The sequence below is a fragment of the Fringilla coelebs genome, assembly GCF_963513975.1.
Source record: "Fringilla coelebs genome assembly, chromosome: 18".
Lineage (NCBI taxonomy): Eukaryota > Metazoa > Chordata > Aves > Passeriformes > Fringillidae > Fringilla > Fringilla coelebs.
Window position 1 is genome coordinate 14,873,059 of NC_140044.1, and position 26,728 is coordinate 14,899,786.

General features: G+C 43.6%; 1 protein-coding gene across 4 annotated transcripts; it reads right to left on the reverse strand.

Moving 5' to 3' along the window:
* Positions 1-363: 363 nt before the first annotated feature.
* On the reverse strand, positions 364-26,478 carry RBL1 (RB transcriptional corepressor like 1). 4 transcript variants are annotated; one of them, XM_084217649.1, is made up of 22 exons: positions 26,346-26,478; positions 26,103-26,236; positions 24,995-25,195; positions 23,651-23,715; positions 23,431-23,559; positions 23,162-23,325; positions 22,366-22,415; positions 20,538-20,721; positions 18,974-19,140; positions 16,985-17,097; positions 16,340-16,443; positions 15,655-15,792; positions 13,661-13,825; positions 13,357-13,492; positions 11,124-11,390; positions 8,838-8,962; positions 6,873-7,049; positions 5,422-5,493; positions 5,154-5,238; positions 3,287-3,453; positions 2,701-2,865; positions 364-2,464 (listed from the first exon to the last, which is right to left on the reverse strand). In XM_084217649.1, the coding sequence occupies exons 1-22, from the start codon at positions 26,475-26,477 to the stop codon at positions 2,294-2,296; spliced, it is 3,111 nt and encodes a 1,036-aa protein (XP_084073775.1). In that variant the 5' UTR covers position 26,478; the 3' UTR covers positions 364-2,293. The 4 variants fall into 4 exon arrangements, with proteins under 4 accessions (XP_084073775.1, XP_084073774.1, XP_084073776.1 ...); XM_084217648.1 differs by having other exon boundaries at positions 8,838-9,016; XM_084217650.1 differs by lacking the exon at positions 26,103-26,236 and having other exon boundaries at positions 8,838-9,016; positions 26,346-26,458.
* Between the last annotated feature and the right edge of the window lie 250 nt (positions 26,479-26,728).

Below are 26,728 nucleotides of genomic sequence, written 5' to 3' on the forward strand. Positions count from 1 at the left end.
CCTCTGCAGACACATCACCTGTCACTGCAGGGTTCTCTCCCTTCTGGTGCTTTTTGGTGACCTCATGCAATATATTACTCACTTTTTCTCAAAATCCACACCTGACTGAAACACAAACAGTAAAGAAATGTCTGGAGGAAACTTCAGACAAAACACATGAAATGTCATGAATTCAAACAGAAAAAATATCCCAAAGAAATCTGAGGGAGCACAAAAACGATGAAGGTCTTTGATATTACAGAAAATGCAGATAGCAGGCATTGTTTAATAAATTGGCACAGAAAAACAACAGGAAATACAGCAACACAGGTTAAAATGCTTTTTTAGTTGTTTATTATAAAATACAGATTTAGATGTGAAGGCACTTTGAAACCGTTACAAAAATTCCATGTAAGCTATTGTTATAGCTGTTCAACAAGCCCAAAATAGTTTTTAGATCACCTAAAAAGGTGAAGAATTCTGAACTGCATCCAGTTGTAGCACGTTCATTTTCCTAATGAAGAAACACTACACATAACAGTTAATAAGGATTTTGGCTCCACCAGTTGTCTACTGCCAGAGAAGGCAGTGACAGTGTGGGGAGCAGAGATGCCAGGAGATGTGCACATGATATCCAATTAAAACCATGTCAACAAAACTCTCATCATACAACACCATGGAAAGACTGATGCTGTCATGCCTAACCACAAATCTCCTATCCTATTGCAGAAAGGCTGCAATCCTCCACTTTTTATCTCAAAATTTGAAGACAAACATTAAAACTTGAATAAAATTAAATATCTACATGAAACCTATTCCACTGCATGGCCATTTCCTCATACTGCAGCTCTCCATGGGCAAGCACCTTTTTTTGAAAGTAAAAAAGTTTAAAAAAACATCAAATATTCAAGTAGTTAACGACTCAAAACCAAGTTTGTAAACTTTCTACTCCTTGCTGAGTAGTGTCCTTGCACACCTACACTTAGTAATGAATTTCTCCTTCATCACTGCTGGCTAGATTCACTAGCTGAGGCTGCTCAAAATCATGGCAGTGTTCTCCCCTAGACCTGTGGGTCTCACAGGACATACTAACCCACCCAGCCAATGAAGGAAACAGAGCCCCTCAAAGAAGTCCTATGTAGTTGTTTGGTTTTTTTGTTTTTTTTTTCAGTTCAGTTACACAGAAACTGAAAATTACTGTGCTGAGAAGTTTCTCCATGGCTCTAACCTTAAATACAATTATAAAACAAGATCAAACCTGATTTACAGTAATGAGTAAACGCTGACTTTTCTCCATTTTGGTAAAATAGACCCTACCAAATTCTCAGCATTAAAAACTCAGTCAAAAGAACTGGAATTTCTACTTTTCCAGTGAACCCAAGCCTTCAACAGCTATGAAACCTCACACATACACACCTCCTTACATGATGGGCTTATATTCAGTGTAGATACTACACAAGAGGCTAAAGGTCTTCAGGAAAAAAAGAGACATTCAAGTTGTTAAATGAATTTGTGCATTTGAACAGCTTTGACACGGCCCAACCCCAGCTGCTGATTTCAGCTATAACTGTATTTTCTCATGGGTGAGCTGCCATCCCTATGAACAGCACCTAGGGCAGGCTGCTCTGTGGCTTCCAACGTGGAACACCACTGGCTCAAGAGAAAGGGAATTCAGGCTCACAGAACTGTATCTCAGGGCTTTACCTGAGTCCAGCCTAAGTCATCACTAGTTGTATTTTTAGATTATTGCCTTTGTTACTGCAAAAGCTGTCAGATACATGTCACAACCTACACTTTAACATAAGTTCTGACAGTTCAAAACTACTCAGCTCTTCCTGAGGCTAAATAATTAATTTCTTTTCACTCTTATTTACTCCACAGTAAAATAATGCATAAAATTCCATATTCTTTTCAAATAAGGCACTTTGCAAGTTTCTTTCTAAATGCCAAAAGCTTGAGGAAACTTCACTGATATCACTAATTTATCACTCTTATTCTAATAATAAAACTGGTATTACAAGCTGAGTTACACTCAGATTCATGATGCTCCAAATAAGGCTTGAGAACATCCAATATGGCTTTCACAGAACACTCTTTTGCTAGAACAGCTAAGTTATACCACAGTGTGGTCTTTGGGCATGAAGATCACTGGCATTTCCTACATAACTCTTACTTTTGGTGTCCTGTGGAAGTCAGGTGAAAGTTCAGTGTTGAAGGGACTTGACAGTTGTCTATATACAAAACCAAGAAATAAATAGCACAACAGCTGTATCCAGCTCCGTAACTTCGAGATCCCACAGAAAGCAGAAGTTTTTTAGTGATTTGCTCTTTCACTGACAACATCCTGCAGACGTTTTAGTAGAACATCATCATTTTCCTGGCAGAGTCGCTTGGAGGGGGATTCGGTGTCACTGTCAATTGTTATTGCTCGCTTCTTACTCCTATGTTCACCTTGCTTTATCATATTGTTGATGTCCTTCAAACTCTGCGATCAAGACAAAAATAATGAGTTACTCTGACTCCATTTCAAACTTGCTCTACGTCTGAAATATCAGAGAACAGGTTATCCTGCACCTCTGAGTGATGGAGTCTACATACAGAATTCCACCTTTCAGTGCAAAGTGAGACTATTCATAATAACACATCAGAACTGCACTAGACCACATCCTAACCAGAAGACAATTAACCCATTGTCCACCCCTTTCAGCCTCGTTTGTGTACCTTGGAAGGGCTGCCATTGAAGCGGTAGAGCAGCGCCGTGCGCGGCGTGAGGCAGGCGCCGTTCTTGTGCGGGGACACGTACACCGAGTGCTGCTGCGAGATGCGCCGCGGGGACACCGCCTGCTGCCGGATGCTGGGGAACGGCGACAGCGGCGGCGCCTCCACCTGCAAGAGGGGACACGACTGCACAGCAGCTCAACCAGGACATCCTGAGAGCAGGAACCTCGCACAGGACAACATTCACACACTTCCGGGTCTTCTGTAGAATGTTTTATCTCGTGACAGTGAAACAACAGCTCAAGTAACGACCAAGCAACAGAATTAATCTTCCAGATGCCTTACACAGACAGTCACAGGCATTTGAGCAAACAGGTACTGCATTGATGTAAAGAAGTTGGAAATGGCTTTGCAAACTGAGCAGCATCTACATTTGTCCTCTTGAAAGGCTGTTAAAGCAAGTGCTCATACCATTACCTCCAATTATCTGACTTGACCCACATCAGGTGACAAGACAAACTTATTGACATACATTTAACTGCCAGGAAAAATGACTCTGTGAGTATTAATTCCAAAATACTTTACTTACCACATGATCCTGGTTTGTGATATCGTACTTCAGTGCAAATGACTTTACTCTTCCTACGTAGACTGCATTGTAAAATTTAATAAGATCTCCTCTCTCCTCTGTTTCTGACTCACTCGAATTCTCTGCTGCGGATCGTCCCAAGGAGCTGCCAGCTTTCGCAGATGAGTCTAACAAGAGAGCTTCAGATTTCAAAACTACAGCATTGGCAAACCAGGCACTTCAGAGTTGAACTTACGATGTCCAGCTGGCAAGAACTTGTCCATAAATTGACCAGTCAATGACAGGATTTCAAGAAATGTGCTTGAGCCAGGAGCAGGGTGTGCTGCAGGTGGTTATGAACATCAGGAGGAGCTACCATTTGCTGTGAGCAGGCTTGTGGGTTATGTCTAGAAAGGCCAGTACCAACCTTTATTCCAAACTTGGAAATAGCGGTAGCAAGAAACTGTAACACAACTGACCCCTTCTTCCATGCTTATTTTGGGGAGTATGGGGAATGGTACAAAGCCATTACTTGGTCTAAAAACTAAGTTTTAAGCAGTCTGACAGCTCTCAGCTTTTGGCTTCTCTGAAATTTCGTCTCTGGTGATCAGCTAGCAGAGAAAAACTTGGTGCTCAACTCAGATCTGCACCAAGGAAGTAATGACACCATTTGTTCAGGCATGTTCTGTGAAGTGGGAAAAGCTGCAGCCACACAGCAAGCGTGTTTCTGTTGATGTCTGCTCTCCGCTAATTAAGCTGAAGTGCTACTGAACACAACCTTCTATGTCTCCTGCATTCTGCTGTCTGCCAAGTAAAATAGAGCAGCACATAAAGTCTCTGGCAATCAGTGCACTGAGACAAACATCCAAAGGTCCAGCTGACACCCATAAATTACTCCTTTGTCCATCTGCCTTCCTTCTCTCACAACACAAGCACAGCTTCCTGTGAACTGGTGTCAAAAGACCTGGAGTTAATACTGTGTAAAGGAGACACAAGTCCATAAACTGAAGAAAGTCTGGTAGGAAAAGCCGCTGAAGAACTTTGTAACCACGTATATTTGTCTGACAAAGTACCAGAGCCCAGTATCACTTCAGATACTCCAAGTCATCCAGTAACTGTGGAGGTGTCAGACAGGATTTAGATGAGATCAGTACTTTCCATGACCCTGACAGAATCCTAAAAAGACTTTTAAAAATGGCTCTAATATTCATTAAGGCAGATGAATCCCACCCAGTGGGAATTTGCCACAAAGAATGAACTAAATGCCACGTGTGTCCTGGCTACAGATCTGCACATGGGTTCGTACATGGGCTTGTGATCTCTCACTTTCCTGACCTGCCACTCAAAACAGGCATGGCACAGTTCCATGCTTTTCTCAAATACTACTCTTATCCCTTTTCTTCTCTAACCTAGAGCAAAGAAAGCATTACCTATTTAAAAGAAACCTGAATGTAAGAAAATGGCACTCCTGGGGAGTTAGCATTTTTATTTTCTGAAACAAGTTCTTCCTACTTCAGTCTTCAGAATAGATCACATTAAAAAACCCACCATAATATTCCAGGTACTGTTTATCTTCATTTTTCTTTGTTATCAGTGTTGCCATTCAAGAAGAACTACAGTATCATTGACATACTAAGAAAATACTTCCATCCTGAGCAACTAAATTTAAGTAAATAAAATGAAACATTCTTTCCAACTAGGAAGTGTATTTTCCATACCTAATACACAGGAGAGCTACTTACAAGATGGTTTCTTTTTCAACAATACATTTATTTTTCTTTAATACACTTAAAACTGTAAAACTTGTTCCACTTATTACTTGACAGCCCAGTTCCTTAAAAGCCCCAAGTATGTTAATGAAAAGAGCAAATTCTTTTGCTGTACTCACGTTCTGTCATCTTCATATCTGGGTTTGCATTTTTGTCCAATGGAACATCATCAGAAGTACTTCTCAACAAGACACTCCTATAAACCTACAAGATACCAGGGGAAAACACTCTTGTCAAGGAAAACAATGAGGTCAGGAGACTAGATGAAATCCAACTGAACAGGAACAAGTATTACACTGCAGAGGATTTGACTTCTCTTATGAGCACAAAGACTTCAAAAGCCACTTCTGAGCTTTACAAAAAGTAAAGCCAGTGGTATGGACTTACATGGCTGTTTGCCTGGGGCTGATTTCTGTAACTTTTCATTATATCCTGAAAAGTTCTTTCCTCTTTGGTTACCTGGAAGAGAAAAGGCTGTTGAAGACCAAGTGCAAGCATGAAAGCTGCACTGCCTAGGTCTAGTATGTAGCTTTTTGAGGAGTATTACTATGAATACATAATTTAAAAAATTATCTCTAGTGATGAGAGCATGAAACAACAAAGATTTTTCTTGTTCAGGAATTCCTTGTTTCTAAGCTACTAAGGCTTTTTGTTGCTTATGATGCTTAGGCATTACTTCTTTCCTGACTTTTGTTCCAGTGACACTTAAAATTAAGGAAAGGAAATATTATTAAGTCAAAAATGTGTTTTGTGAATTTGGAAACTGGATCCCTAACTTTTCTAAACAGAAAGTGGCAAAATCCTGAACAAGACATTAGGCAGGTATGCACATACAATTTTACTTTGCTTTTTTATTTCAAAATAGCTCATTTCTTAAAGCTCTTTGTTTTTCAGCCATACCTCTTGTAATTTGAAGAGCAGACAAGCAACAGTTTTTGTAGTAGGAGCCAGAAGACAATGTATCAACATCTCTGGCTAAACTGTCAGGTCTCACACTGCACTGGAGACAGCATTCAAAAGCTTGTATTATAAAAATCCCCAAAACAACTGACAAATTAAATGATAAAATACAGAGCACTGACTATTAAATGGCTTTGCTATCAGTGCTGACATCAGGTGAGCCTAACCCATGCTGCAGTTAAGAGCACAGGTAGTCACAATTAAATATCAGTTTCCCTCCACACAGTGCTACTCTTCATTTGCCCTCAAGAAAAGATAATCCAGCCTCCTGAATTTTGTGTCTGAATTAGGGTTGATGGACACTGTAACCATCAACTCAAGTTTGAGTCAAACCCATAGTCCAGTCTCACAATCCAATTTAACACCACCTTAAATTAAAGCTGGCAAATGAAATAAAAAATTAAGTACAACAGGCAACCACCTCAGCCTGAATCATCAAAAGCTAAAAGGATTTTTGGTGATAGAAACCACCTTACATAAACTTGCTCCTGCAAATTTTGGCACCTGCCTAATTCTGTAATCGTAATGGAATTTTTAGTTTAGCTCGACAGATTGCTAGGATGACAGATGGGACAGAAAACAAATACAGGGCAATAAGACCAGACCGTGCTTTGTCTGTGTCAAGCAGTGCTACTGTGAACGCGCTCAAGAAGAGAAGAAAAACTCTATCAAGAATTTCCTTCAAAGACCTAGTGAGCTAAGATATGCAAAACAAGGAAAAAAACATCCTGAGACTTCATCCACTTCTCGGAAGGACCTTCCCCTTCCCTCCCGTAATACAACACGAATGAATCAAACTGTAAATGCCGAACACACCTGATATTTTGAACATAAAATTGAACATAAAATTCCATTAATTTCTTAAAACTACACATTACCTTTGCCATGATATAAAAAGCACAGAGGAGGAGCTGGTCCAAATGCCTGTCTTTCATAAGATCAGCACAATGAACCAACGTGAATTCAAAACACGTCCAGATCTTCCTGCGCAAGTCATTGGAAACATCCAGTTTTAAGCACAGATCACGCAAGCGCACACTTGCCAGATGATAAACCTGGAAGGAAAAGACACACAGTGAAGAGTGAAGCCAAACAAGCTTATCCTGGCCTGCAGAAATAAAAGACATCAAAGCAGAGATATTCTATTAGGGCCACGAAGATCATTAGAGGGAAGGAACACCTCTCCCATGAGACACCTGGGAGGGTGGGAGCTGTTCAGCCTGGAGAGGAAAAGACTTCAGAGAGGCCTTAGAGCCTTTTCTGCTGCCTAAGGAGAGCTAGAGTGCCAATGGCTTCCCACTGCCAGAGGGCAGAGTTAGATGGGATATTGGGAGGGAACTCTTCCCTGTGAGGGTGGTGAAGCCCAGGCACAGGGTGCCCAGAGCAGCTGTGGCTGCCCCATTCCTGGAGTGTTCAGCCCCAGATTGGATGGGGCTTGGAAAGTGGAAAGTGTCCCTGCCCATGGCAGGGGGTGGAATGATTTGATCTTTTAGGTCCTTTCCAACCAAAATAATTCTGGACTTTTGGGATTCAAAGACTGAGCTATCCACTCTCCAACTGTTGAATCTCTAACACTTGCAGAAAATCTACCTAAAACCAGTATGCCTATAGCTTCTATACATATCCCTCACTAACTAATTAGGAGCTTTCCTTATGCTGGAAAGCAGGAAGAGGTAGGGTCATTTTCACTCGCTCTACTGAACAGGAGCAAGAAAGGAAAGTATGGGAAAATGATCATTGTGAGTATAATGATCACTGTAAATGGAAGGTCAAAATTTAACGACAAATATAAGTCAAGGTTTTAGTTCTCCTTCATAACTAAGAGGGATTATGCTGCCTATGACATAGTCAAAGACACAGCTACACCTGAAGCTCTCCCCAGCTGAGAGTAAAACTTCCAAAATGCAACGTTCCCAACTGGCAGGTGACTGATCAATTCTTAATCCTTTCTCAGAGAAACTGCCTGTCACTGGCAAAATTAAAGAACCAATAGTTCAGACAAAGGATGTGGCTCACAAGTGTTTCCAGAAATTATTTTTTGTATTAAGATATACCTTAAAGACTGTTCGTGGTAGAACTTAAGAGCTATTGTACCTACCCTCAAAGGGGAAAACCTCAGAAAATAACTTACCTAGTAAGAGAATAACAACAAAGAAAAATCTTCTACTATTTTTAAGAGAAACTAATTTAGGGATATCTTCTTTGTAGTCATCTAGACCAAGTTACCCCACTTCCTCCAAAGACCCTTCACAAAATACACACTGAAAATGAAAGCAACTATAAGTAAGTCACCTGAAGTTTCTCTGAAGGACACCCAGTTCTTAACTTAATCTTTAAACGCTGCATTATTTCAAACTCATTCTTTTTAGAAACCTTAAGCCACTATGTTATTGATCACTGCTTCCCGAGCCTCCAGCCCAGCAAGGTCAGCACTGCTGGGCAGATTTAAAAGTGGCAAAGGAGCATCTCCAGATGCTGGATCCACAGCAGTGCAGCTTGGAATGAGCGAGACAGGAAAACCCTCTCATGTCAGATCTGTCTAACCCTTGCAAATGTGGAGGCAATCAAAATAGCCAAGAGAAGTAAAATCTGAAGTATGCCTTTGATATTTATTTATAGAAGCTCCTAATTAAAAATAAAAAAAAAATCTCATGGGTGGAAAGAGGGAAACTCGACTCTCTGCAACACTCAACATCTTTTTCCTTCTTCTTCAAGATACATAAGGACTGCATGTGCCAAGCTTAAGGCACAGGAAGACTGAAGGTAATGGGAGCTGCAGAGGGAGGCAGGCTCCAGCATGGCACGAGCACAAGGACAGCAGCCCTCCTGAGCGGGGCACTCACCTTCCTGTAGAACAGGGCCAAGGAGCCCGTTCTCTTCGGCTTGCTGGCCGCTGGCAGCTGCACTTCTGCTGCCTGGTTCCCAGGAGCGGGGCAGGGAGCCTGAGCATCCACTTTACATGGCTGGCCTAAATGAATCGAAATGGGGATCAAGGTGATTCCACCTATGTCATTTGCAATACCTGGAGAGGATACACATACCCAGAAATAAACTGGTTGCTCTATTCATGCTGCAGAGTCAAACAGCAAATCAAACTAATTTATGAACATTTGATACTGAAGACATCTCATCCTCTGTCCTACAGTCTAAAAAGACTCTGTCCCACAGAGTCTTCAGAAATAGTAAAAATTACATTTCTGGTATGGTTTAAAAGGAGAATATGAATGTGAATGATCTTTCCTAAAGGCTACCTTAAAATACAAAGTTTACAAGCAAACACAATTTCTGTACTTGGTTTTCCACTCTATTGGGGGAAGGTGAGCATTCTTTTTTATTAATTCTTATTCTGGCAGCATATCCTATACAGTCCTCATTAGTTTGCTCAGTAATCAAATTTACTTGCTGAAAATCTCCTTAAACATGGGTAGTGCAGAATTTTTGTTTTAATCTTTAACTGTAGACACAATTTTAAAATTAAGAATGGCTATAAACTCATTGCTCATTTATCATTTTCAGAAATAGTCAAGTATCACCAAACTTCCACAAAACAGAAGTCTCACAGTATTTTGCTGATGTTAGCACGTAACTCTTATCTAGAAGTTCCAGAGCCTTTTGAGATTTTAACAGACCAAATTAAGACAAATTGCAGTAAATCATTAATGGAGCTGAGAACCAAAATATTGCTTAATGTGTGAGGTAAAACTGGAAAGAGCACAAACACGATCTTTTCTTCAATAGGAGAACTCCTCAGTGTGTTTGCCAGGGATCACATGTCTCCCAAGGATGTGATGTCAATATAAACTTAACTTTTTTACTTGCTGTTGGAGCTTAGGATTGCTCTTTTGTTTTCTTTTTCTCAGGGAATTTTCTCCCATATACTTCTAAGAGACAAAAAGGACTGGTACTTTAGAGAGACAAAAGAAGTTGCCACGGCTCAGGGTAGGGATGGGGAAGGGTTTGGCTAGCTACTGTCTTTACCTGGGGGGTTTTTCTTTGGAAGGCAAAAGATACCTTGAAATTTTGTCGGGGTAGTGAGAGGCTGGGCTCAGCCAGCTCCTCGGCCTCTCTCGCCGTTGGGTTCGGAGGAGGATGCTCCAGCTGCTGCTTACGGGGGCAGCTCGCTGCCGCAGCTGGAGCGCAGCCCTGAGTGAGTGAGCGTTTGCCATGAGAGCAGCCACTGCACCGGGAGCTCACCTCACCCTGCCTCCTTGGAAAGGACCCCTGCCATCTGCTCGGGTGCCTCAGGGGAAAAGACCGGGACCCCGAGCCCCAGCCCCCTCCCAGAGGATGCATTTCCCCGGCTGTGTGATGCTGCTGCTGCTGCAGAGGAGACCCCTGCCCGCCCCTGCCCTTCTTTTGCCGCCGCTCTGAGTTTTCGCTACACTGTAGCCCCGCAGCCCCGCCTGCCAGGATGTCCCACAGGCAACGCAGCTCTGCAGCTGCTGCTACATCTCATTTATTACTCTGGGATCTGCTCGCCTCTGCTGTTCCAGCTGCTTGCCAGGTTCCTGTGCAGTCCATGTCAGCAGCCGGAGGCGCAGCGGGACCGGCCGTCCCTGAGGGTTCCAAAGGAAGCCCCTTCTCCATCCCTTCCGCCAGCCCGCCCGCCAGGGCCGTATGCAGAGAGGCGGCCGAGCTGCGCCACAGCGCCCCCTGCAGCCCCGGGGGAATCATCGCCCCGCCCCGCCCGGCCGGGAGCCAGCAGCGCCCCTGCTGGCCGTGCCCGGAACTGCAGCGCAGGGGAAGGTGCCCGCAGCCGGGCCAGGGCGGCGCTGGGGCTCTGCGTCTGCTCGTCCTTGCTGCCGGCCTCGGGCTTTGTCTGCCGGGTTATACACGCACTCGCTAGCAAGGAACTGCTATTCCTTTCCCCAGAGCTTTGCCTGAAAGCCCTGTCATTTCAAAGTTATAAGAATTCAGAGGGAAGGGGGTCATATTCTCCATTTCAAGGGAGGTTCCCATCTTCTCTGGCAGACACCCCTCCTTCAAACCAGGACAGCTGTTGTTGACAAAGTAACTTTTTCTTTCAGGAAGAAAAAGCAACACACTTTCAAGATGCGTGGCTAGTCTAATAATAACTTAAGACTAAAGAAAATATCCTAGTAGAGAAGAAAAACAGCAGGAATTCCTACCATGCAGTGGGATAGTGACCTTCTGTCCTGCCTTTCCTGGTCCTGTAGTGGTTGTCATGGTCAGCACTGTCTGGGCAGGAGATGTTGACATGTTTTCAGCACCAATGCTTGATGCTGGAGCAATTGTCAGCTTAGTTCCTTTTGTTAAGATTTTTTCCATCTGCATTTCTTTGGGGCTGTCATCTCCAAAGAGCCTTCTCTTAGCGCTTCCAGCTGTAGGAGAACTGTAGCGCTCATGAACGGAGATTGGAGACAATGGCTGCACGTCTGGCATGTCAAGGAAGAAAAAAAAACCAAAGAAAACCTTAACAACAGCAGCTTAATGGAAATACTTCTGCAGAGAAGGTGAAAGGATACCTTCTAACTACACCAGCAGAGATCACTTACAGCTCAGGCCTGCTCTCAGAGCTCACTGTTCTGAGGTGATAAGAACAAGATCTAGTCTTGTGACTTTTTTTAGTTTTGCAGTCACCCCAGACAGCGCAGTATCAGGTATCACAAGGAAGATGAGCAGTCACTCTGATCCACAGAGACTGAGGAACACACAGGATCAGAGGTACTTACTCCAGTCAGCCTAGCAATTAGGAATATTTGCAAGTGTTACTCCGATGAACACATTCCTCTACAGAAACCCTAACCACACTCCTTGGACATGCTGTCTTTCCTATATTCTGGCTTTCAAACTCCCTCTAAACTGCCCCCAGGCAGGTGACTCCACACTCACATAGCCCCAGTTCCTCTCAGGCTTTTCTGCTGCTTTCAAACATTTGCTCCAGTAGTACGCCTGAAGTACACAGAACTAATGTACCAGGCTTTTTGCATTTCTGCTGCAGTCTGTGACAATAACAGTGACAAGAATTTCCTATTACACATGAATCAGAAATTATCTGGATAACTGGCCAGGTAAGATTGATTGGAGACTGCGGGGATTGAGAGACATGGACCATGCTATGCAAGCAAAGCTCATTTATTACACCAGTCACTAGTATTTATAGTTCTCTAAGTTCTGTACAAAATTTTACACTCAGATCTCCTTGCCCCTGCTCCTGTAGCAACACAATCTTTTCACTTATCAGGTCCCTGTTACATTCCTTTGTACCAGCAATGTCCTTGTTCCATCTTCTCTCCTCAGAGCAGTCAGAGTGACCAGACCTGATGTCTTCCCTTTTGATTTTGCCTTGAGTTTATCTCTCCCATGGCCTCCCCTGTACCAGGGCCAGGAGGTTGGCAGCGCTACCCAGCTCAGCTTCTCTAGCTGTCTGATCTTCCACAGGAGACCTTACTTCTAACTCTGCCAAGATGGTCCTCTTGGTACCAAAGACAAATAAACACTTCCTATCCCCACCATCTCTGAACTGAATTTAGGAGAAGCCTCTAGCACCAGATTCTCATATACAGAGCTGTGTCTCACACAGCCTTCCTCATATGTAAGACACCATCTACAGTCTGGTTCCTCTTCCATCAGTGAACCCTAACACAAAAACTGCTTGTACATCTCCTTCCCAAGGAGTATTTAAAAAAAACACCCAACAGCCTTGTTTGCAGCCAGACAAACACCAAAGGAGACAACATTACACAAGGCAGCAGTTCACAGAGCACATGCAAGAATATATGGACCAGTGTCTGGGATACAACAAAAGCAGCAATTCCTAACTAGAGAAGCATGCAAAGCAAACAGCAGTGCTGGCATTGCTTCTGCACTCTCACTGTCAGGAGACAGAACTGTGTGAGATCCAGGAATCTGCAGAGAGCAGCTTCAGAGGACACAACACTGTAGGCAAAGCACTGTCCTCCACCCCCACAGAAAAACAGTTCTGTAGGAATCAGGAGTAAGTGTAGCTCTGTTATTATAACTTAAAAAAAAAAAAAAGTCACCTAAAATCCAGTCAAACTCACTGACCATAAACTAACAGGAAAAAAAAAAAAAAACCCAGGCAAAATTCGGACATCAATGGGCAACAGGTAATTGATGACAACCAATCTCAGAGTAAGGTCACCCTGGCATCAAGCCAGCAGCAAAATCTGCTCCAGCCAGAATGGAAGCACTGTCTGAGCACTGTCTGCAGCCAGCTAGTCACAGCATTGGTTTGACTGGGTGCATCTAGACCTTCTCTTGGTCAAATAAACTTCACAAACTCTCAATTCAGATTCAAGGATGCTTTTTCCAATTACAAAGAATTGTAACCCTCTCCCCAAATTCACACATTCAAATAATATCAGGTCTTAAACTTACCTCGCCTTAAACTCCCACCAAGATCTGTGCGAACCTCCTTCACTCGAGGATGAATTATGGGAGATAATGGCATCATGGGCAAGTGCCCAAACCCACTTCCTCCATTGCTGGTCTCAAAATTACTGGGAAATATTACCTGAGAAGTAAGAAATGTCAGTCTAAGATAACAAATTAATTTTCCTTTTTTGTGACAATCTAGAAGATTTTCTGCAGTGATAATCTCATTTGAACAGTTTTCTGAATAAAAAAAAATCACTGAGAAAAAGAACATGAATTTCCTAGTAACAGGAATGAGATCACATACTTCTTCACAGGTTGGGACTTTGTTTTCCGAGGCCTCGAGTGCATTCCAGAGTGCTGAGTTCCGAGTCCAGGCCAGGCTCTCCAGAATCTGTTCCTCAATGCTATTGAGGTGCTTCACCATGTCTCTGGAAAGTCCTTCCTCAGACCGAATCAGCACTTCAATAACCTGATGGCAACGACACACACAGCAATGTCACATTGCTCATGTTTAACACCACCTAACTTCATTTATTTCAGGTTCCTATTCAAAACGTCCACACAGAGTGCTCCAGCCTCCTCCTCACACCTTCATCTTCTCCAGCCCTCTTTGTTGAACCCCCTTTCCCAAAGCAACCTGGGGGCTGGAAGAGGACAGCAGATATGCCACTAGTGCAGAATAATCCACTCCAGGGGTTTTTAGGGCCTTTCCCACCACTGCTAACTGTGCACAGGTGAAAGCACTGGGCAGCACTGACCTGGGAGATGTGAGCAGGTACAGCTGCTCAGCAGGGGATGTGACAGTCCCAGCATTTCAGCTCTTGCAAACAAGGAGCCCATAACATGAGGAGCTGAAAATCATTGCTTTAAAGTTTCATTTAAGAAGCTCTCAGAACCCTTATCATGGACAAATGGGGGTTGAACAGAGCTGACTACAGTATCATACTCCCAACACAAGATTTGCCTTATGTTATTCCTATCAGAGGAGCATTCAGCCTGTTTTGCTAAAGCTCCAAAGATAGAAATGTCACAAAAGTTCCATGGAAGACCAACGGATATGTTTGGTTATTCCTGCTACAGAAGCTACACCCAGAGACCAGAGTTACAAATGTCACTTGTCTCTCTTGTGTGAGACCCCTGCAATGGCAATTTTTGTCCAAATATAGAGTACTGCAAGAATATACACTGAATAGCTGAGAAAATGCAAATCAAACATAAATCTGTTCCTTAAAGTTGGACATGCACCAGTTTTGATGGAGGCGGCTACCAACAGCCACAGCAATATTGACAGATTTGTTACAGCTCCAGTACAGCCCTACAGCTGAGGAGTAAAGGAAAAAGGAAGGACAGATAATGAACCAGCTTTCTCAAAGACTTCTGTTTTTTGGTTACTGTCATCTAAAGAGAACTTCTTGATTTATTCAGAACTAACCCCAGTAAGCTGCTAGGCATCCAGCAAAAACTGGAGGCATAGGGATAGGTGATAAAAGGATTGAAGTAGTCAAAAATCAAGTTACATTGGAAGTGGGGAAAATGCGGTTAAATGAAAAGCGAATCCAGAGAAAACCCTGGAAAAGATATTCTATGTTCTGTTACATAAAGGAAAAGCCGCCAAACTTAGCAAAGTAAGCCTGTGATAAGTAGTAGCAGCCAAAGGCAACATTTCAGATCTGTATCTGCTATTTTAGAACTACATTGTAGTCAATAAATATAAATATCAACAAAATATATGCTTGAAGGCTTTAGTAAAAGTTGATGGGCAGGATGTTACAGATCAGTACAATTTACAAAATGGCTTTTGTTCTTTGTATTTTAGCTTCAGCTCTGGCATTACACTTTCCAAGTAATACATTTCAGGACAGCCAGCATTTAGAACAGGCCTGATGTTGCCCTGATTTTTTAAAATTCTCTAAGCCTTCTGATGTTTACATTCTTGTAACAAACTTTCTCACACACTTTATGTAAATAACTTCTTGGTTTACATTCTTTTATGGAGGAGGAGAAATTTGATGGACTGTTGGTTTGTCCAGCGCCATTGGAGAGGTGGCACTGTCACCCTCCAATCACTGTCACTTTTGGAAATCTATAAATGTTGGAGTCAGAAATTAAAAAGTCTCTTTTTACCTTGAAAGAGCAGAGTGTCTGTGTTGTGTTATTTCGTGTCCTGTAGTGACATCCTAACGCACACTTAATATCAGTCTTTGTCTTGCCTGCCTCCCTAGAGAGGACTCCACAACTCTTAATCGGGTAACATGCCATTTTTAATACCAGTTCTGTCCTAAGCCAGTGTGCATTTACCTTATAGAAGTAGAATGGCCTGAGGTCAAGAACTTCAATGATCCAGGGGAAGGTGCGAGGGGAGCTGTAGGCGAAGAGCACGATCTCCAAGCAGCACGCCAGGAGGGAGCGGTGAAAGACATCCTGCTCCAGGAGAGCCTGGAGAGAGCACACAGAACGCCACTGGCCGCACATTTGGGAAACACAAGTTGCAATTTTGTGGCACTAACACTACACAGCTTATTGTTGGAAAGAAGCTGGCTTCTCCTTCCATTTACAACCTCCTTTTTCCAGGGAAGTTGAGGAGAACAGAAGTAGAGTAACAACACCAAAACGATCACATTTTGCATGCTATGGACAAATGAACAGGCCTCCTTGCTGTGCCTCATAAAGCAGAGCAAATGCAATGCTGCCTAACATGAAGCATTGGTACTGTTCACTGGGTAAAGGAGATAATAAAAGTTATCTGTCCATAAAGCTGTAATTCTAGAAGGCAACACAAATTCAAATGTTTAGTTATGATAGTTATACTGGTTTAAATAGTAGAAGAAAAATACATTTTGGCAGCTCCCATGTATTTCCCCTTTTTAGTATTAGCAACATACATAGAGTGCTTTACAGTGCTTTGTACTGGAACTGCCTGAAGATAAACTCCCAAGAAACAGCTACAAAAAGTGTTCTCATTTTTCTCTGGTTCTTTACTTACAGTCAGATCCTTCCCATGCAGTCTCCGTGTTTCTTGCACCATTATAGTCTCCAAGATTTTATAGTACAAGATCTCTGCCAGTTTTAATCTGTTTACAGCAAAATCTGAAATTTAAAATCAACAGAGATTAAGTCAAATGCCACTGGCAAAACTGGGTTAAGACTAAACTGCCCAGCACCTGTTCTCATCCGAAACAATAGTTCATGTGAGTATATACATACTTTGCAAACAAACAAACAAAAAAAGTTCAGAAATCCACTAGTCCCAGATACCGCATGAAATTCCATAAACATTTTAAAGGATTATTTATTGTAATATTTCTTGTGATGTAATTTTGCAATAATAATTTTCCTATTTGCTTTCAGTTTCCTTTAAATTATAATGCTAACAAGAATCCAAGTTTACACTTGTTAAGAGTTGCTTTTCCATGATTTTTTGGTTATCTCAGTTTGAACTGCAGTCTTGGGTTTACTCTGCCATAAACTTTAATTCTTTACAGTGTACTGTTTGACAGCAGTTTTCTGCTTGGGTGTATCCTGGGATAAAAGCAGCTCCACTGTATTAAATACGGAAAACAGGTACAGGTATGCATTCTGTTTGCCCTGGTTTGGTATTTTGAAACACCCCATGCCTTTCAGTCCATACCTATGTGAGATCCTGGCTGCTCATCTGTTGACTGAGTGTAGCAGCAGCAGAAAGTCTCACCAATTTCCTTTACTCTGCTCGTGATGCTTTCCAAGGGGCTGCGGGCACAAGACCTGAAGCCAAAGGCAAAGAAAGCCTTGTTTATATAAATTAATATCCAGTTTAAAAAATAAATATCAAGAAACAACCACTATAAAATCAAAATAAAAAGATAAACCAATTACATCAAGCATTCCTCATCAGCAAGAAGCTGTATTACACAGACAGAGGAAAACATAAAACATACACAAGTATCATGTCCTCTCTTCCTAACAGGGCCAGGCAGGATCTGCAGACCTTGAACAAACACAGGAGAAAGCCAGAACAACAGCAGCACAGGAGAAAGATGAACCTGCCAGGAGTGAGCAGGATACTACAACAGCCAACCAACCAACCAAAGGCACCCACAACACCACACTGGCCAGGCTCAGTTTGAGGCAGCACAGAAAAGCTTAGAGGGAAGAGGCAGCAGCATCTTCCCATTTCCTTCCAAGACTGGAGGAACTGATGAACTCCACATTGTCACTGCCATAAAAAAAGGCCATAGAATCTCTGGCTGGAGATGCTCTTTCTGAATGCTTCTGAATTTTCCAGCACCTCTGTTTTAGAGGACAGTGGCCCATGGCTGGTGTCAAATTAAGACACTGAATTACTCTGAAAAGCTAGAACTAAAATCTGCTAAGGTTTCTTTTTGAACAAAGCCTTATAATTAACTTCAAAGCTTTTCCATGGAATTTTAATTTGAAAAAGAAAACACTGAAAAGCATAGAACATGACACAGTCCAAACTACAGTTTCTCCATTTCTTCCAGGGACACAGCACATATACCCAAATGCTTGCTGAACTCGCATCCAGGATGAGCAAAGTACTCAGCACAGCTCTTGCCAAAGGCGTATTCAATTCTTGTTCCCATTTTAATATTTACTTCTTTCTTGACAGTCTGGTTTATTATTTGGAACAAACACATGTTTTATTAGAGATTATAGACACATTAATGTCTTAATTGTAGAATATAAATAGTATCGGTCCTTACAAAAACAATCAAAGAAACATTCTAAACAAATGCATTCCACAGAGCACAGCTGTAAACTTTTAGGAACCAGTGCTAGCAAAACTTTCAAATAAAAGTAATTCCAACGATGAGAACAGTAAGTATTATTTTTCACCTGTTTACGATGGTTACTTCAAAAAGAACATTGCTTTTGGACTTCCAATATTAAGTGCTAATACTAGATGTCCATTCTGACTTGTAAAAATACATCTGGAGACCTTACACTGTAACACAGTAGGAACTTGGAAAGATATTAGGCAAACACCCAGGAACTTGACAGGTATTTTCTATTCCATTACTGAGCTGTACTCAGGGAGGAAGGCAGTAATCTGAAGTGTGCTCAGGGAACAGCCACCAGAACATCCTGAGTGAGAACCATGGCTGCTGCTATCTCAGGTCAGCACTGACAGGGACCAGAGTCACTGCAAGGCTCATCCTTGTGCCATGGGGAAAGACCACACCCTGCAGTAGTGTGAAGGAAAAATGGGCAGCCTGGAGGTGGCTCTGAGTTTTATCTTCCCAGCAGAGGGCAAAGACTGCAGCTTGTTCACCTGAACAAGCCCTTCTCCAAAACCTCTGCCAACATGGTTACCACATCTTTTAATTGATAAGTACTTGTTAAAAAGGTAAACAAATAAAAAAGGCATTTGGCTTTCAAGCAGACAGACAAATCAAGATCAACAAAAGCTGAAGCTACATTAACACAGTGGTGGTGACAAGTCAGATGGGGGGGGTGTGTGTGTTCAGCCATCCTTCTCCAGATGAGAGCATCAAGAAAACACAAGACCCTTCAACAAGAAATAATACAGAAACACAGACCAAAATATTCAGCCCCAAAGAAAAAAAAAGCCAAAAGATCTTTCTGTGTCAATGAAGGCAGCTGAAGTGGACATACTCACTCAAAAATAGCTGCAAGTTGTTCACTTGGTGCATTTTTCAGCCCAGCCACCATGCTCTGCAAACGGCTCACGCTCTGGGTGGCTGAAGCCACAGGAGTGATGGCAGTTTCCTTTTCTCGCAGGTATCTTCTGCCAGTCAGTGGGGTTGAAGGTGCAAATGATCTTTTCTGTCAGACAGAGAAAAATAATAAATAGAAATCAGCCAACAAAACTGTTTCAATTACCTTCCAAATGAGCATCTCCTGCAAAATTCCTTCAAATATTAAAATTACACCACTAGTAGAACCACGTGAATGCTTCACCTGAGAGCTCAGAAGTGACTAAAAATGCGCCAAAGTTTTCTCAGGACTCCATAAATAACAAATCTTTGAGCAGACAAAAATTAATTCAAAGGGATTTTACAACTAAAACACAGTAATACAAGACCTAAAATCTTAAAACCTGTAAATTTTTAGGCTCATTTGAACATTGAAAATACAAGGCAATGAAGAGGAAGCACATGCTTCCATTCTCAGCCCCTGACTGCATTAGATGGGTGACACAAGGAGTGGTGGCAGAGGCTCACAGGAGAACATTCCCTGGGAAATGGGCCTCCCTCCATCCTCCATCCACAGGATGAAGTGGCACTGAGCAGATGGAGCTCTGTGGACTGCACTTACCTATTTTTATCCTGCTCTCTGGGAGTGACACAACAAAGATTTTGGATTTAATTATCTGAACTGACAACATTCTGAAGATACAAGGCAAATAGTGAGAAAAGGTGAAGCCTGCAGTTGTTATGCATAAACAGTAATATTATTATACTACAGAAACTGAAGCTCTTTCCAAACTCCCATCTTTAATGTGCCTGATTATAGAATACACTTATATTTGGGAGAAAAAGCTAAGACATGATTTATTTACACTTGCAGCAGCATCTTAGAATAAGAATTCTTATTTTTTTAATTGACAGGTAAATCAAACAGCATATAGTTCTTTCACACAGCCAATACTATTTTTCCCCCTTATCCAAGATTAAAAGCCATCAAGCAACTGTTTTCCTGCATGTCAACTTCATTAGATACATTTTTAAACACAGTGAAACATTAACTCTGTTTTTAGGCTACTTTGTGTAATGAAGAGAGACTTTGTTGAGGCTTATGCCGGAACCTTATTTTCCATAAAAGAGTAAGAAAGTTGGCTTTTCCTTTCCTAAGAAAGGAAACAGTGGGAAAACTAATTCAGTGTCAAGGTTTTGTGGTATAATTATGGGGTATAAATGAAGCTTGATCAAAACTAAGACCTGCATATTTGGGTATTAATTACTCACTGATTTTTCTTGGACAAAACCAAACTATACACATGAAAGTGCACTCATTCTGTTTACGGAATAGTTACTTTAAAAATTCCACAGGAAAAAAGATACCACCTTTCCTCCTTATAGCAAGATAGCCCTGAAGCTGTGCTCACCCTCTTCCTCTCAGGAAGAAGAAATTTCAAGTCACCTCGATGATTCAGAGAGTGTATAAGGGTGAGAAAACTTGAAGGAGATCTTCAAGTGAGCTTGCCATGTTAAATGAATCACCTTTTCAAAATGCTGCTGCAGATGACACTCCATGTGAGCTCTTGCTGCCGTTTTCTCTCCTGGCACATCTGCAGGGAATTTTCGAGTGCCAATTTCTTCTTCAGCATCAGCTCCCAGGAAAACTCTCTCATCAAAGTCACCCACGGTCAGAACATACTCCTCATACTCCTTATTCAGTGCTTTGCTGAAAGAGAAGCCCAGGTTTGATACCAAAGCTTTAACTGCTGAAGAAACAAAGAAGGTGCCCCAGGAGCTGGGGTACTGCCCCAAACCTACACAGGGTCAGAATTTTATGCTCTGGACAGCAGTGCTGCTCCCACCTCCCTGAGCATCCTGCCCCCAGTCACCCCTGCCTGCCCTCGGACCCAAAACCTCTCCAGGATCACTGCAGGAATCACTCTTCCACCAGCATTTGGATCTCAGTAAGAAGAGGGGAAAATCAACTTTGCTTTCATGCCAGTTGTGAATAAACCAATCTGGAAGTGCTCAGCTGGTCAGAGGTTAAATCTGTGCACCAGGGAGAAGTGCACCCAACTGCTGCATTTCTGGGTTTGCCACTCTGGAGCCCATAATTTTCCTAATGGTGCAGAGGAGGGGAAAGTGAGGATTTACCTGACTGGGTTTTATTTCTAAAACCATCACTGACATGTGATACCAAACAAATCCTTAATTTTCTTTATTCCAGCAAACCCAACTGGAAAAAAGGAATGTTTAATCCCACCAAGGTTGCAGGGCTTTAAATATATACTTGTGAAGCAGAATAGAACTTCTGGATGAAAATCAGAAATGGTTTGCACCAATAATCCTGCCTGCAGCTGGGCCAGGAATGCAGTTCCTGCATGTGTAACAATGGAATATAACAATGTATTCATGACACAAGCAATGCTGGGATCCCACAGGAAACCTGACTGGATCACAGCTTCAGCTGCCCCATGTCTTTTAGGAATATGTAAAGGTCTGTGGAAAGCAGCACAAAAAAAAAGCCTCAGAGATGCTTACAAGATTCTTTGAGATGTCAGACTACTTGCAAAAGAACAGGGACTACTGTATCATTCCATATGACAGTGTTACTGAAGGAATACTATTCATCTTAAAGTAGAAATACTGGGAGAAATTCAATGTTCAATGATCAAAGAAATGAGTTTATATCTAAACTGAGGTGTTATCTAAATTGTTAAAACAATTGAGTCTTTGCTCAAAATTCCCAAAGCAAACCAACAAGTTAAAAGCTCACAAACAAAAGACAGAAACAAATTAATATGTATTTTTGCAAAAGGCAAAAAAAAATTGACAAGGATTCTTTATAGTTTACATTTACAGTAGCTTTCAGAAGAGAATTCACAGTTTCTGAAACAACTACACTTCCCTCCCACAGCAACTGTTCACCTCTTTTTTGTGGTTTTGCAATTGTGGCTTCCTTTTCTTTTGAGTCCATCTGCCGTATCCACAGATTTATACACTCAATTAGAGAGAGAGAAATAAATTTAGAGATTTCCCTACTTGGAAATAATATGTGTATAGAAACACATCTGTAACCTTCAGACCAGGCTTTTAATTTGCATTACATTATTCAAAGATTACAGTTGCCAGAAAGTCAGAGCAAAAAACCTCATATCAAGAAAAAAAATCTCTGCAGCTTGAACTCCTGATGTTGGCCACACCTCTGATCCAGAAAGTGTTTCAGGCAGAGAGCAGCTTTGGTGGACAAATAATCAAAACCCATTAGATATGGAAAGACAAAGGAACAGGAAAACAGATTTGGTACCCAAAGGCCTGTGCTTTACACATGAACCAAGCCCTGTGATTGAGAACAAAAGCTGTAACTTACCTATTTTCTGTAAAGTTGCAAAGATCCAACAAACAATCTCCTTTTAAGATCTAAGAATAAAAAGCAAAAGTATCTTAGATAATAAAATCAAAACTGTTCCAAGTGTGAGAGCATGATGCTTTTAGTCAAAAAGAAAACAAGATTTAGGTGCATAACTGGACTCTTTTTTTTTGGCCTGGGCCAAAGGGCTACAGTGCCATTATCAAGACAGAGCCCAAGGCCCAGCTGGATGGAAGCTCCAGACAAATTCACTGCTCAGAGCCAGCCCTGCAATGCGACACCTGCTCACTGCCAGCTTAGGGACTGGCTCGATGAGCAACTACAATAAGCTTCCACAGAGCTTGGAAAACATTTCCAGGATCAGAACTAGACAGCACAATTTGTACATCTGCAACCTCAACCTCTCCTTCCGAATCATTTTGCTCAACTTCAAGAAAAGCAGCAGGACCCAAACTCCATTGACAGACATCCCACACAATTATTTCACAAGGAGATCATTTTTTTTTTTTGCCTGAAGAAAACACCATCCATCATGATTCATTTCACACTGCCAAGAAAGGAAAGTAAAGATTCTTCAGACATAAAAAGCTAAAACAGAGGAGACCTTACAGCACACAGCACTAAAAGTGTGAGGGAATTCTGCTCCTGCTAAAATACAAAGAAAACCTGAGCCAGTCTGAGCTCCTTTGCTCATTAACAAGTTCTTTTGCTCTCCCCTGTGGAACCTGCAGGACTTAAATGATCTCGAGACCACCACGGAGCACAACCAAGTGCTCATAAAACTCCCAAGATGTACCTTCCTATCAAACAGCTTTGCAATGTATGGTTTGAAGTAGTGCTCCTTGATGCCCTTCGCCTCCACAAGGAGCCCATCGTGCAGCTCACAGAGCGTGGCGATGATGCAGGGAGGATCCTCGGAGGTTTTCATCTCCAGAGTGTGGAATTCCTCCACTGGTAAGCCTGGGAACCAGGAGGAGGGGGGAAGACAACCAACCTTCAACTTCACTTCAAATGAGCCAAGAGAACAAAGCACAGTTGATTGGAAATAATCTATTCCCACCATACCTTTAAATGATGGATTTAGCAAATCTCTTCTGTTTGGACACAGAAGGGCATTGGCAAAAATCAGGTCCAAGCAGCACAGAAGTAAATGATAGGAATTTACTAAATCATCTCCAATCATACGGAAATTACCTTTAAGAGACAGCACATCACGTCAAGCAACACAACAGAAGTTCACAGCTGGGAATGTATACAAACCATGCAGGCAAAGCAAGCAGCCTACCCTTAGTGTACACAAAGAGAGTCCAGCAGAAGTTGAAGAGATCTTTGACGCTGCATGGCACCCGCCTGTCAACAAGAAAAATAGGGGGAGAAGTTACTCTTCAGTTCCAGGAAGCCAAACTTTGTTCTGCAGTTCAAATTTCATTCCATTTCCCTGCTCAAAACAACAGCTGGAGCTGCTGCCTTCATTCCCACTAAGGCACAGTCTAAGCTCCATGTCCTGAGTCAAGCTCTCACTGTCTGACACACAATGCCTGACCTGGCTCCAGAGTGTCCTGCACACATCCACAACTTCTCAACCCTGTTCCCAAGCCAAAGGTTGCCTCTGGCCTCTGACCCTGCCACACTATTCTGCTGATGGCACACCTCCCACAGAACTGTCCACAGCCACAGGTAGGGAGATAACAAAGGCTATATATATGCCAGTGATGGTCTTTCCAAAATATTTTACTAAAGCATCAGCCATCCCTTCATGCCAGGCAATTACAGCTTGTACTAGAGTTCAGCTGCTGACTCCTGTTTGGAGCAGACCTACCCAAGACCAAGGAAGATATGACTCAACCCACAGAGCAGCCAAAGCTGCAGTGGCACCAACCAACAGTGCTCTGAGAAAGGGACACCAACAGAGCACCTGACAGAGCACCCCCCCTGCACTCTGCCTGTAGAGCTACTCTGGAGCATTGCACCAGAACAATTATCCCCCCTCACATCCAGAGAACCCCCCTGAACTGACAAAAGCACCTTGCAGACCCACAGCTTGGCTCCCTCATCCCCAAAGTGACAATCTTACTACAAAGCTGTCACAGCCACATATTCTTGCAGGGAGTACGGATGAGCTCCTTTCAATAAGGCAGACATTCCATGTGTGTGTTGAAGATGACACCACACTTTCCCAAATTTGTCATAAAAATGAGCACATCAGCTGTAACTTCCTCCCATTTGGTGTTCCCACTCATCTGGCAACCACAGCAGACAGCTGGCAGCGTGGAGGTCACAGGGATGTGACAGCCCCTCAGCAGAGGGATCATGGTGTGACAGCCAGCACTGTGCCAACACAAAACACTCCTGTGCTGCTTCAGCTGTTTCTGCTGATCTCACTGTACCTTGGAGCTAATCCACCTCATGGTACCTCTCCCCACCACACCCTGGCATTCCCACTGGGGGCAGCTCCTGTGTAACAGTGAAGTCCAGCTGACCTGAGCTGCATCACTGGGCTCAGGGGTGGCTCTGCACTGGCTGCATTTCAGAGCCAAAGAGACCCCTTCGCTCTGGAAATTAATTTTCGTAAACTTATATTGAGTATAACTCTTTGCAGGGAAAAGTCACATCAAATCTAAAAAGATACCTCTGCTTCCTGCTTCGATGCGGTTTGGAACATTCTTCATAAGGGTTTTGAAATATATCAAAAAATATTGGTTCAAACTTTTTGAAAATCACAGTTGACACTTCAAAATTTCTCTCCAGCCTCTCAACTCGCTCTCGGAATTCCTGGGGCAGGTTTGACATGTCCAGCCACTTCTTCATTTTGCTAAAAAACTGAATTAAACTTAAAAGAAAAAAAGAAAAGTCTGTTTTGAGCTTTAACTAACTTCCATTCTAAAATTTTAAAAAGCCAAAATGCAACATACTCACTCCTATAAAGACTGACATAATTACTATGTGGATTTTCAATTTTTTGATAAGACCCCCCAAACTGTATGTTATCAGCTTTTTGCCTTTTATCACTCAGGGGTTTCTCCTTGACCCTCTTTAAGGCACGGGAACATTAACTTCATGTGGAGGCTGCCAGCATGGCTGTATAGAGCAGGGCAGTGGTGGACAGCAAAGTGCAGGTGCCGCTCTGTGTGGGTTGAGGCAGAGGTAGGACAGGCAACAAAACAAGCCAAGAGTCGATGCCTGTCAAAGTTACCTGCACAAAAAGCTGTCAGCTGGGGATGTAAATAACTGACAACCCCTCCAGCAGCTCAGTGGGGAGTGGGAGCTTTAAATGGAATGAGAGAGAGCAACATTCCGGGCTCCGTGTCCCCAGGTCAGAACCACAGCGACAGGGCACCTGCAGAAGGTGAGTTCTGTGATCACCAGTGCTGTGTTTCCACAAAAACCAGCACTCTGTCGGGATTTGGCCTGAATCCCGAGCCGGACACACGTTGTACCGGGATGGCACGCACCGAGATGTTTGTGGTAAAATTAACAATGGAGAGAAAAAACTGGCGTGTGTAGAACAGCTGCCGGTCCGACACAAGTGGTTTCCTAAAGGCTTGAAGTTGGAAATTACGTGTTTGCATCTAATTTCCATCTGTAATAACAGGGGATTTACTGCTTTAACCCCGCCGCGGCTGGCAGCGCTGGGAGCGAAGGAGCGGCACCTGCACTAGCGGCTGGGGCAGGGCGGGGCAGGGCGGGGCAGGGCGGGGCACTCCCGGCAGGGCCGGGCCCGCGGGCGGGGCGCTCACCTGAGGCGCGCGGAGCGCAGGATGCGGGTCAGGGAGACGCCGTTCCCCTCCATCGGGCTGCTCCCCACGGTGGGCACGCGGCTCCGGCGGCAGGCGACGTACAGCGCGCAGGCCAACCAGTGCAGCGCCTCGCCCTGCGGGCACGGGCGCCGCGGTCACCGGGGCAGCGCCGCGCCCCGCGGGCTCGGCCGGGGCAGGGCGGCGCCCGCCCCCGCCCGCCTGGCCCCACCCGGCCCCGCTCACCTCCAGGCTGTAGGTGCCCCGCAGCGCCGTGAAGTCGCGTAGCGCCTCGGCCGCGCTCGCCGCGTCCAGGTTAAGCTCCCGGCAGAGCCGCTCCACGGCGGCACCGGGATCGGCGGTCCCCGGGCGGGACATGGCGGCGGAGCGCGCGCCAAAACCGCCGGAAGGGCGGGGCCGCTTCCGCCGCGGGGAGGGGGCGGGGACAAGCGCGGGGCGGCGGTGGCGGCCGGCCGCGCTCGGCCGGGGCCAGCCCGAGCTGCCCGGGGCCGCCCATCGGCACCGGCTGCAGGCGGGCGCTCGCGGCCCATGCCCGCGCACGGCTCCGGGAGGCCGCGGCAGGAGCGGATTTTCCTCGGCCCCCAGCGCCCTGGGACGCGCGCGGCTGC